The sequence below is a fragment of the Cydia strobilella genome, chromosome 1 (genome assembly GCF_947568885.1).
Source record: "Cydia strobilella chromosome 1, ilCydStro3.1, whole genome shotgun sequence".
In the NCBI taxonomy this organism is placed as follows: domain Eukaryota; kingdom Metazoa; phylum Arthropoda; class Insecta; order Lepidoptera; family Tortricidae; genus Cydia; species Cydia strobilella.
The window spans coordinates 26,008,535-26,022,282 of record NC_086041.1 but is presented as its reverse complement, the minus strand read 5'-3'; the positions used below and the strand labels follow the sequence as shown (position 1 = coordinate 26,022,282).

Sequence of the window (13,748 nt, the reverse complement as noted above, 5' to 3'; positions counted from 1 at the left end):
GTTGATTTGTTTGTTTATTAACACTTATTAAAACATACTACAATTATAATTTTACATAAAATGGCGACTGAAAGGAATAGCTATGTTTGAATGCAACCGATTTGGCTGCCCCTAACTTTAATGGTACCTTATCTTAAAATTTAAAATTCGCCTTTGAGATCAAAAACATCTACATAAAATAGGTACTTCACAGAAATTACATCCATCCTGAAACTACTTTTGGACTCTTCATGCATAATTATTAGACATGTAGGTATACAAAAATAACTCGAATAAATCTCATTATATTAACTTTATAACTTACAATGATAAATAAATTTATATTACACAATTCAATGTGCAACAACGTATAACGCCGCTTTTTCTGAATTAGTTTAGAACCGGTCGTCGTTACTAGCATGTACAAGTATAATGTACAAGTCAGAAGCAGATATATTATGAACTGAGATGATTTTTTGGCCTCAAACCTTTGCTATTAAACAAAAGGCATTGTTTATTTTGTTCACCGCGCAGGCTTCCTAAACTTTCATTAGTGAGAAGGATCAAGCCCGTTTTAGCGTAGCCACTTAAGCGTAGGTTCGAATTCATGTAACAGCATTCAGAGATAACACGTTTGAGTAATGTAGTACGACAGTTAAGAGTAATATTCGGAGGTAATAAAAAACCGTTACACAAATTAGAGCCATGTGTAGAACGCGAAAATTGCCTTTTAAACGGGCTTGATCCTTCTCACTAATGAGAAATTAGGGTAGCCACCGCGTTGCACAAAAGAAACAATGCCTTTTGTTTAACAGCTTAGGGTTTGAGGCCAAACAATCATTTCAGATAATTCATACTACACAAGTGACGTCCACCTATTTGTATTCTGGATCACTTTGTACATTGTCACAGTCACAGTGACTATAAACATGCAGAGGAATACTCTCAATATTCTTGCAAATCAGTACATACCTAGCTCAGTAATTGATTAATATTATTATTTAAAAAATGTAGAAGCCTGTTGCGGATATCATCATTGGTATTTTTGGGACGAAGCATGTTGCTGATTTGCATTTGTAGCCACCTGACGAAGCCTGCGTTGCGGATTTTTTACATGTACAACTATATTATTATTTTTTAAGATTTTCTCAAATTTTGTATTTTATTTATAAATTATAAAAATTTTATATTAATTATTGGTGTTAAATTAATGAAATTGCGATAAGGTACAAAGGATGCCTAGAAATTAAATAAGGACTATATTGATAAAGCTCTCAAAATTATTTGAACAAGCTCTCATTTTACTAGGTACCAATATTTCTGCTGCTGATTGTACCTACATTTGATCACATGATTAACACATTCACTGCCAGAGACCGAGTAGTAGGCGGGTTCTCTGTTCGTAACCGCTTTACGCTACAAAGCGGATAAACCACGTAATCGAATAAGCTCGTAGCGCGCACTGGCAGTAAATGCGTTAATTATGGTCAGTTTACTCACTAGTCCAACGCGGGCGCTTTCAAAATAACTAGGAGACAGACTGACCCCATCATGACATTGTCAAGAGAAATAATATAACGGTTTATGGCCGGCATAGCAAACATACGTCAATATTGTAAATTTTCATGTATATATTAGTGAATTGTAAGCAGTTTTACAGATCTTCAATAAGCCCTGACGCTCTTCCAGTTAACTCAGAATAGGCCCTTATAAGTAATGGGGTTGGCAGGTCGAAGTGTTTAGCAGATGGCGCCAGCATAGCTTGCCCTGTCAATCCCTAGAATGAGGGCTAACGCGTATGAATTCGCCGCTAGGGGCGCTAGTGTAGATGGTGGTCTTTTCCATAGTTCGAAATGCCAGATGTCACTTGTCACTTCAATGACTGACAGCTGTTCTTTAAGGGGCCCACTGACTATCAGTCCGCCGGACTATGGATGGTATAGAAAGGATCGCAATCTCTTATGGCAGAATTGTTGTAAAAGTGACCGCGTTAAGCTTTAAATAATAGTTCCTAATCTCTCCGGGTGGCGCTAGTTAGGCTCTGGGACATGAGTATAACATGAACCATATTAGGCAACAAATAACCCGACCATATTACGTAGGTTGTTTTTGGTAGTATTTCGGTGTATGGTGGCGCCGCCTAATTACTGTTTTTTGATGGACACTTTTCATACATAGAGATTTGGCTCCTTTATACAGTCTCCATGCGCCGGACGATATCGGCCTGTCACACAGTGGGCTGGATGGCTCGAAAAGAGGACATTCGCACTTTTTTCAGAAAATCATTTTTTGAAAAATGCTATCCAATAGAGAATTATATGAGGAACAATAAATGTGGTATACATTTTTGCGAAATAAGGCATATTGACAGCAGAAAAAAATAAAGTCTGTTTTTTTTGTATGGGACCCAAAAATAGGTATCTTGTTTCTCAGAAACTATTAGAGGTCCCGTCTTCTACCTTTCAAGACTTTGTTTTTCTACTTTTATAGAGTAAGAAACGATAAGCAGATTTTCTATTCAGGTGCTGTTTTTTTTTTTTAGTCCAGTAAAAGTTAACACATTTTCGATTTTTTCGTTTATGTCTTTTTTGGGATGCCACAATATTTTTTGATAGTTTAATTCTATAATATTAATAACAAGTTACAGATGCGACGATTTTTACTTTTTTTTTTTGGGAAACAGTTGATTTTGGTTCAAATTTGTTGTTAGTTATTTACAACTCAATCATTTTATGGAAGACGAAATAGTGAGTATTCTTTTATCTTGAAACAATTATTATTCGCAAAAACAAAATGAATCATATAATGTTAATTATATTTTACAATATTTAATTTCATGTAATTTTGCAAGTGATTGCTTCTGGAGAACATGTAAATATAACAAAATTTTCTGACTATTGTCGTGAAACTGCAGTTTTGTGTACAAGTGAAGAGTTATACGCGTGGTATTATATGCCATCTAGCGTACACAAGCTTTTAATACATGGGGCTGACATAATTAAGCATTTCGGCATGTTACCAATTGGAAAATTATCAGAAGAAGCATCAGAAGCGAGGAACAAAGATTTTCGCAATGTGAGAGAACACCATGCTAGAAAATGTAGCAGAACCATGACGAATGAAGATATTTTGCACAACTTTCTTATATCTTTTGATCCACAAATAACTCTTCTAAGGCCACGACTAACTAAGAAAGCTAAAAAACTCTCACCCGAAGCTTTAGAATTACTAATTATAGAAAATAATACGAGCGACGACCGTGAATATAATCTTTTTGAAATGTTAGAAAATACCAATGAATAACTTTCACTAAGTGTAGTAATTTTTGTATTTAGGTATATGTATTTTTTTAAGAAATGTTATTTATGTATCGTAATTATTATACCATAACCATATTACTTTTTGTTGTTTATTGTTTATTTTAAATGACATGTGTCTATTGTAAAACATTAGATTATTTCTTTTTAGTTGTATGAAAAATGTAAAAAATGTACTTAGGATTTTTTTATAACTTAATAAACGTTACATATACTATGTGTTATTATCATTTTTACTTTTAACTATCGAAATATAATGTAAAAACCCAAAAAAGACATAAACGAAAAAATCGAAAATGTGTTAACTTTTACTGGACTAAAAAAAAAAAACAGCACCTGAATAGAAAATCTGCTTATCGTTTCTTACTCTATAAAAGTAGAAAAACAAAGTCTTGAAAGGTAGAAGACGGGACCTCTAATAGTTTCTGAGAAACAAGATACCTATTTTTGGGTCCCATACAAAAAAAACAGACTTTATTTTTTTCTGCTGTCAATATGCCTTATTTCGCAAAAATGTATACCACATTTATTGTTCCTCATATAATTCTCTATTGGATAGCATTTTTCAAAAAATGATTTTCTGAAATAAGTGCGAATGTCCTCTTTTCGAGCCATCCAGCCCACCGTGTGTCAGTTAGAACAAAAATTTGACAGTTCCGAACAACTGACAGGCCGATATCGTCCGGCGGACTGATAGTCAGTGGGCCTCTTTAGTCTTTTGGACAGTTATGGACCACCATCAACAGAGGCGCCAACTGGTGAGCAAAAAAACGATAGCCCTTATTGTGTCAAATTTTTGTTTTTTTAATGCCCTGGATGCCAGCCCTTTAAGCCAAATCTCATATAAAAAGGGGCAAGCTATGATGGCGCCCCATTACAAAGAATAACTATAAATAATAAAGTAATCCCGATATATACACAAAGTTGATAAATTGCATAAAGTATAATAAAAAAAATATTGCACCTATTACTGTGAACATAGTTTTTTTTACATGGTAGATAGGCATTTTGTGTTTTTATATAAGTAGGTAAAATCCGTCCGTAAAAAACTACACAGGTTATTATCAGAATAAATGTTGGATAAATACTGTAAATATATAGCATTAAGAACTTTACTTAATGGCCTTAGTATGTTTTACATTTATTCATAATTTTCACTAATTATCGTGTATATCTTGTGCAATGACAGAAATAATAGAAAAGAGGTAAGTTCATAAATATCCAACCAAATGTTTAGTCGATCTAAAAATGTTTGGACCATTATCGTTTAAATAGTATGGATATAATATATCAGCGCGCTATAACGCCTAGACTATGAGTGCTATATACAAAGTCAGTCGGCCAAGTGCGGCCGTGGGACAACGGCGCCTAGTCAAGGGTTACAAGTATAGGCGTAAAGGTTAGAGTTAGAGCCTCTCCACCGTGTCCGCACTTTTACCAGGAAGCAAAACAAAGGTAAAGTGTGGTCACGGTGGAAGGGCTCTTACTCCTAGTATCACGCCATTGGACGTAATCCGTGGGCGCACTTGGCCCAAACCTCATTCACTCCGAGATAAATCTGATGGCGACCTGTACCCGACACGTGACCATTCTATAAGAAGAACAATGTCTCGACTGCTTTCTTGTATCAAAATGTAATGGTATATGCAAATATATTTAACACACTCATAGCCAGATATGGATGTTTATAGTGTTTAATTATCACATTAATAAGCCCAACTGCATAGATAGAACAATCTAAACACATTTCGAACAATCGATCGATTGATAGATGACCGTACCATGTATTTACTGGTTCAAATAGTAGGTATAATAAACAATATTGTTACAGAACTGCAATACAAAATTTACTCTTCATTTTATAATACTCCTCATATAAAGTTTGATGACTCTTGGAAACTCCAAGTAACTAATATAACTTCAAAGAATACTTCAATTCGTAACTTTCATCAATTAATTTGTTAAACCTACCTACACTAAACCTACTTTATGATTACAACCTTAGAATTACCATAATGGTGAATTCGGTGTAAGTTTCCAAATAACCAATGTATGTTTAATTGACAAGAATAGTTTACACATATCAGAAACAATTATGTGCCTAAGCAAGGCGTTGCTACAGAACCTCCAGAGTTCACCCTATTCTCATAGCTGTTTCTCTATTCTCTTCTCTATTCTCACCCTATTAACCATTGCTTTAGTCGTATTGGCCAGACATAAAAAGTAATAAAATCCTTATATTCTTATATATCTTTGAAAGACATGTTGCACACATTGATAAATGTCACAATGCTGAGCATTAATGAGCCAACATTATCACCAAATTCGTCACACTAAGAAAGAAGTACGATTCATTTCATCACTTTCCCTTAAAACAAACTTTTGTTAATGCATGTACAGTTGAAAAATTGCAAAATTTTATAAATATAATATAGCAACAAGCTTAATTATATGAAGAAAAAAAAAACAATATTCTTCCTTTGTTCAAATTACAAAATGTTGATCGCAATCCAGATATAAAATGATAATTCTCTTTTATACATACAGATACCCTCTAAAAATCGGTTTTAAATATATGCATTATATGAGGAAATGTTATTAATTACTATCACATGAGTCATAAATGGGAGGTTATCGATACGAGCACTATGGCTGCAGACTCAAAGTCGAGTATAGGACACGATTTCAAAACGTAATCCTACCTCAAAATGGAAACAACACTGCAGTTTTTGCAAGAAAACTTAATGAACAGTTATTTATTTGGACAAATCCAGGTGTAAATATTTTTTCCCTGTTCATTAATCACGCATCAATTTATTTACACAATAAAATCAATGTTCAAAATTGAAAAACATACTTCAGCTTTAATTGATTTGATTAATTGAAGAATAAAACATTTAAAGTATGTATTATTGTATGTTGCTGCGACTCGAGTCTAATTTGCACCACTTTTTATGGAGTTGCGGTAATCAGACCGCAAATGAGTTTTTATAATAGTCGAAACACATACATGAACAATTATTAGTTTAGCTTTCCTGATACTCATCAAATTTAAGGTCCTTTTTAAATATCTTCTAAAATTTTAATTAAGTCCTGGCAGGGTGAGTGTCGCGGTAGGATGTAGCATTGTATATATTTCTGAGGAATAAATTAAAAAATTCAATAAATGTATAAATAGTACCTGCAGATGTAGGTATGTCCTTTATAAATCCCAACCCTAAAAATGACTTTTAACAAATTAATATCACATTAGCAAACACAAATAACAAATCAAGTATTAAATAACATTCAACTTCCAGAGTTCACTGATTTTCACGCAACACGCGTCAACATTTACATGACACATTTTTGGTACTCGCGTTTGTACATTTGGCCGACAGACATTCCCTAAAGTTACTTACAGAAAGCATGCAACTAAAATATTATACTTCATACAATACTTTGTCTGTTCCCTCACGCGCCCTTAGACTTCCCAATCAAATTCATCAAAAACTGGACGCAATACAAATTTATACTTTCGTTGTTAATTGGGCCATTCAAATTTTTACATACCTCTTCTAATAGAAGTAGCAATGGAAAATATGACATGATAATATGCATAATTATTATTACCATCACATACTTATCATCACATTTCAGACATTATTCAGATCCGATAGAAGAGTATAGCCAGGTTGTTGATCATTTCAAAGACAAAACGACCAGGCTAATAACACAAAATCTTTCTGGGAACATGAGATCAGTATGTCTGTTTATACATACAGGAATGACTTGAACCTCATGATGATACCTTTATCACATAAGTGAAAGATCACACCAGTCATCTATCTATAAATAGAAGACTAGATTCAGCAAGACTCACATAAAGTATCATTTGGTACTACTACTGTCTAGGTCTCTGCTGGTGTGAAGCCTGGCACTCCATTTGATGATTTGATTGATTTTGCTGGGCTTCCATATGTTCACTTTCATGTGACTGTTTCTTCTCTGGCTTGCTAACTAGATGAGCATTGATGGGATACTTGAGTGTGGTTCGGAGTTGGTCGTTGTGTTCATCTAGCGAGTTAATGGCGTAATGTAGAACAAGCTCATTTAATGTCCTGAAATAAAACAAAAATCTTAATTAATATATGTATAAGAATTATTAGGTGTATTATTATATCCGAGTATTATTACAAAACCTGCGCAGTGACTAGAATACTGACTGGGCACTGTAAGTTGAACAAACACATGTTTCAAATTGGGAAAAAACAAGACATGCAGGTTCTGCCAGGAGTCAGAGGAGACTGCAATGCACATTCTCTGTTCCTGTGGACAACTAATGTCGTAATGTCAAAAAGAAGTACCCACTTAGGGCGGCACGTACTGCAACCCTAAGAAGTACAGAACATTACGGGTTAAAGAATCTGGAATTTTCTGGACTCAACGGGCATTAGTAATGAAATTTAAAGGGCCGCCACAATAGATCACTGATTGGTCGAAGTGACACTAAAAGGCAGTGTTGGCCGAACGTTAATGCCATTGACCATTAAAAATTAACCATTGAAAAGGTTAATGGCCATTAACCGACACTTAAACACGGCTAACACATTGAAAGACTTTCCCTTTTGAACTGCAAGCCCATTCATACCCTTACCTTTGACTAACCCTTACCGAAAAGCTAACCAAAAATAAGGATAGCTCTTAATAAGGGTTACCCTTATCTTTAAGCGCATTTTATAAAGGTTTCCCTTTGCGTGAAAGAGAAAGGATTAGTATATATCTACGGTAGTGTATGAAAAGGAAAGAAAATACGTGCCTAGTCAAAGAACGCCGCCGTCGCCGCCGACGATCGCTCGGATTTGAAGTAATGTGTGTTTTATGAACAAGGTAGACGACTTAAATTAGCACGCTTATATGCTAAAAGGGAAGCCCTTTATAAGGCTAACCCTTATAAGCAATATGCAAGGTGTTGGTGAGCGGATGATAAGGGTTTTGTAAGGGTATTTGGGCTACCGATTACTCAAATGTGGTAGCTTTATATAAGGGTTTTTAAAAGCAAAACAAAGGGTTTCGTCTGGCAAAGGGTATGGTGAGTTAAGCCTTATGCAATACCCTTATAAAACCCCGATAAGGGATAGCGGGCCGGTCCCTGCCATTAACATCAATGGCCATTAATATTAATTTATTTCAAACCATTGACAATTAAAACGAACTAATGGTTAATGGCTTCACAAACCATTAACAATTAAATCAATTTTTAATAAAAAATGTGATTGATAATTAACAATTAACAAGAAGAAATATCATAATTTTATAAAGGCGTCCAAGGGATCAAAGGTCTGCAAGACTGAACTTGTAAAAGTTTTAAGTATGTATTACTCATCCTCCTTATGAACCCTGGCAGTACCTAGTGGAACTTAGGTTTGGTGCAGCATAGGCACGCGCTGTTTTGGTCATCCGACTGGTTTTGATGAGCACTTAGGAGAGCAGTACCCTTTGATAGAGCTGATGCTGAACCCTGGCAGTACCTAGTGGATCTAAGGTTTGGTGCAACATAGGCACACGCTTTAGTCATCCGACTCGTCTTGATGAGCACTTAGGAGAGCAGTACCCATGATAGAGCTGATGCTGAACCCTGGCAGTACCTAGTGGAACTTAGGTTTGGTGCAACATAGGCACACGCTGTTTTAATCATCCGACTCGTCTTGATGAGCACTTAGGAGAGCAGTACCCATGATAGAGCTGATGCTAAACCCTGGCAGTACCTAGTGGATCTAAGGTTTGGCGCAACATAGGCACACGCTGTTTTAGTCATCCGACTCGTCTTGATGAGCACTTAGGAGAGCAGTACCCATGATAGAGCTGATGCTGAACCCTGGCAGTACCTAGTGGAACTAAGGTTTGGTTGACATATCAGTCAAATTTGACAGATTGACAGTTTTTGTCATTTTCAGTGAAAATTATCTTTTTGGGATATAATTTAGCACCAAGTGACATTGTTAAGTGTAGATTTATACAATCTGTCAAAATTGACATTTTGTGACATTTTGACATTTTTGGATCCCAAATCGAAACGGTTTGTCCGATTTTGATAGGACCTTCAACATTAGTCATGGGATGGAAAATGTAGTTTGACACATCTGTCAAAACTGTCAAAATTGACAGTTTGACAGTTTTTGTCATTTTTAGTTAAAATTAAGCATAAGATTTTTTCGATACGGTTTAGTCAATTATAAACATTTTGAAACTAGAACTTCATATGTACATTTCGATAAAATAATATTTCTTGTTTAAGGAGACTCGATTCAATGCAAATTAGCCAACGATGGCGTTTCGGAACGTAATTTCGTCGTGGCATCTGTCATATTTCCGTCTACTTAAACACGCTGCTGCGTCGCCTCTGCTTCGTGATTGGTTGGCCAATCACAGGTCGCCGCGGTCAATAGGACGAAACAAAACGATAGCTCAAATTAATTATTTATTTTATATTGTATAGTAGAAACAATTGCTTCATAAGTCAGAAACGCGCACGTGACACCCTTCATATAGCAACATCCATAGACTACGAAAACCGCTTAGCGTTGCTTGTTAAGTGTCCACAGGCTACAGTGGCTCGACTGAAAAGCTCTCTATTATATCACGATTGTATAAAATACTATTCATAATAAAGTATTTTTTTAAATAATAAAATGTAATGACTAGGAAAAGGAAATTTGGACCAAAATAATAAGTTTTCACTATTACATTTCACAACTGAACTAATTAATCTATATTGCAGCAATTTTTATTTTAGTTAAATGATGATAAAGACAACATATTAACTAGTGCTATAATAAACTTACTTGTAAACATTGTATGGTTCTGCAAAACCATAACCTCTTTCAGTCTTGAATATAATGCAATGGTAGACAATGTTATTGCAACATATAGATAGTGCAAGTTGCCCTCCAGAGTTTGGGCGTATTAAAAATGTGCCAGTAGGTTTTCCATCTAGAATTTTCTCTGCATGGGCGCGAGTGCAATTTTCTACCATCCAACTTTTCATTTCACGATGTGCATATAACTCCTCTAACTTATGTATGTTATCCTCCTCTAAATTTGTTAAATACTCATCAGTTTTACCACGCCTTTGGAGCCATCTGAAATCAACAATGTCTTAATGAGAAACTTGTATATTGACAAACAAATATAATTAGATTACATTACACTAGTCTTTCGTCTGGGGGTGGGGGAGAGGGGACGCGAGTAGATACCCGCAGCTGCATGTGCGGATGTTTTAAGAGAGGTCCTTCATTTCTACAAAGAAGATATAATATCAAAATTTGTATATTTAGGCGTAACCCAGCTGTGTCTATGTAAATTAAATCTATATACAAAAACACAAGAGGAAAAGAGAAGGATGCATCAAGGATATTAGACAAATACAGAAAATAAGGTTAGGGAAAAAATAAAATTCTAGTCAACTTACATTTTGTGCAGATCTTTTTTCTTGAAGAGGTCTACTATTTGTGGTTTCAGTTGAGTTATCTCTCTCTCAAGCTTCAAGTTTTCTTTTACAGTAACCCGTAGTAAATTGTGTAGATCATAACTCGCTTGTTTCAAGCTATTCACTCTTGATATTAACTGCTTGTTATTTTGTATAAGATCCGTTTTCTCATGTGGTTGTGCTTTAGACTGCATTTCATCTTGATATCGGAGATGTTCCTCACAAACTTTAACAGTCTCATTGAATGCATCTAGAGCTTGTTTCTTAGCTTTAACTTCCTCCCTCAATCTCATGTATTTGTCAGAACATTCATCAAAGTTCCTTGTTTTAAGGACGTATTGTTTATGTATGTTTTTATATTCTGCTTCGAGTGTTTCTTCACTGTCATTTTCACCTCCATCATTTTCTTGGGATCGTAACAAAGGGTACATAAGAGTGATGTCCAGGTTGCGGTTGCAGTGTGCGAGGGAGCACTGTGTGTAGAACCTGACCAATTCCACAACAGAAGCAAACTGGAATGGCTCACAGAATCCATAGCGACCATCTTGATAGTATATCTTTATTAATTTGTTGGTTCCTCCTTTGCGGACAGTCAATGTATATCCACTGCCTTTATTTGATGCATTTCGAACTAGGAAAGTACCATCAGGGGTATCTCTAAGTTTTTCATTTGCCTCATCTCTGTAATTAATAATATAAGTTCATTATTGAATTATGTATCATACAAAAGTAAAACTCGAAGAAGAAATAAATACAATAAAAACCGGCCAAGTGCGAGTCGGACTCGCGCACCGAGGGTTCCGTATTTTTAGTATTTGTTGTTATAGCCGCAACAGAAATACATCATCTGTGAAAATTTCAACTGTCTAGCTATCACGGTTCATGAGATACAGCCTGGTGACAGACAGACGGACAGATGGCCAGACAGACAGCGGAGTCTTAGTAATAGAGTCCCTTTGGGTACGGAACCCTAAAAACTTTCTTTTCTATATTTCTTTTTTCAATTCATTCAAATGTAGCCTAAGTTACCAGCATAAAAAAAAATTGGCTCATGAGTATTGACACTATGGAAAAAGACAGAAAGTTATACACACAAACATAAAAAAGGTAGATTGACTTCAAAATATGCAACCCTTCCCAAAATTGGGTAATAATAAAATGATGCAATAAAGAATATATTGATAATACATTGCCCTTATAGTCTATTCAACACCAAATAACATAAATAAGTCATATTTTGAGTTAGTTAAATACATAGTAAATATATTCTAATTAATTCTTAACAAATAATCACCTGCTCTTATAGAATTATTAACTCTAGCCTCGTAAGTCCCCGTGTACATGTACAAGTACAAATTAAATTCGAGTTTTGAACATATAGAAATAAAAGAAAGTTCTAAATTCAAAAGCGCATAAATTGACATGGGACTTATGAGGCTAGAAATCTTGTGCAATTTCAAATTAACCCTAGCTAATCAGCAGGTCACAACTGGCTGTTGCCATGCAATAGTTGAGATCTAGTTTCCTACAGAACAAATTAATATTTAATTTTAAATTTATTTAAGCTAGAAAAATAACATTTGTCAAATTATCTGCACTGACACAAAAATGTAATATCAAGTGGGTATTAATTTAATAGAAGTTTGTATTTAAAATAACACTTCCACAAATCCACAGTATGTGCTATCAAAATCGCTGCCAACTTAGCTTGGTCTGACTCTACTAGTATTCCAGATAGACGACATGAAACCTAATTGTGCCATTTTCGACCAAAAGGGTACTTATTGTCGCTTGTCAGTGAGGCGCTATTTCCATATAGCTTCAATTAGAAATCAACCTTATGAACAAGCGACAATGTGGTACCTTTTGGTTGAAAAGGTCACAATTTATCTTCAAAGGTATAAATAATTATCAATTACCAATATCTTAAGAAACAAAATGTATTTATTGATAATGGCATTGGAATATAGGTAAAGTAGTGCATTTATGTTTCAGTTTATATAATTTGCCTTTTTGTACTGTTGTTATCTTGCATATCTCACTGTATATGGTACACACATATGACTGAATTTAAGGATAACAAAACAAAGATAAATGGAAAGTTTTAACTATGTTATTTGTAATAACAACTTCTAGTTTCATAGTTAAAACTTTATGTTATTGACTGCTGGGCTGAGTAAAATGTGTTATACAGAAACTTACTAACATTCTCAATGATTTTAACTATAAAACTCCCGTGAGACTCAAACATATTAAATTATTCTCAATTATATTCAAAGGGAAATAATACTTCACAGTAGGTTTTAAATAAAAATCATATCAAAGAATATGTCAGACAGGATTATTGTGTTTAATAAGATGAATTTGTATACTAAAAATATACATAAAGTTAATGACAGTAAAAAACATACTAATATGATTTTTATAGGAAGCTTACCTTGTGATGTCACCCCAGTACCATTCACAGTTTTCGAGACATTCTTCGGGTGGCTGCGGAGGGGCGCCTATTTCAACCATTATATCATTATAAGCACCGAATTACTCAAACTACTAAACAGCACTCAACAAGCTCGATATCTAACCAGATTCCGGCTACTAATACTAGCACTACTTCCGCCTGAACCTAACCAAACGGTCATCAAATGCACTTTACAAACATTGTTAGAACTAGTAAGATCACTTAAATAACATTAACACTTTAGTTGTAAGTCATGGTTCAGAAGAACTTCGCGGACACATAAAACGGAGCAATTTAGTTCACAAAGGAAATGGGCGAGAGCAATGAGTTACTAGGGCACATTGTCCATCGTTTCCTGGAGATAACTACTACTCGCGGTGACACAAAACTTGGATTAAACGCTAATACAATTGTAACAAAAGTAAAGACATGGAATTCTAATTAAATATCAAAATTATAAAACTCGCAAGTACTAAAACTGACTAAAACTCAGTCTGCTGTATCTCTGTCGGCCATATTTCAATGC

General features: G+C 34.8%; 1 protein-coding gene across 1 annotated transcript; it reads right to left on the bottom strand.

The window, feature by feature from the left end:
* On the bottom strand, positions 1 to 13,748 carry LOC134742689 (phosphatidylinositol 3-kinase regulatory subunit gamma). The gene is made up of 4 exons (XM_063675884.1): positions 13,202 to 13,748; positions 10,747 to 11,445; positions 10,121 to 10,417; positions 1 to 7,396 (listed from the first exon to the last, which is right to left on the bottom strand). The coding sequence occupies exons 1-4, from the start codon at positions 13,279 to 13,281 to the stop codon at positions 7,180 to 7,182; spliced, it is 1,293 nt and encodes a 430-aa protein (XP_063531954.1). The 5' UTR covers positions 13,282 to 13,748; the 3' UTR covers positions 1 to 7,179.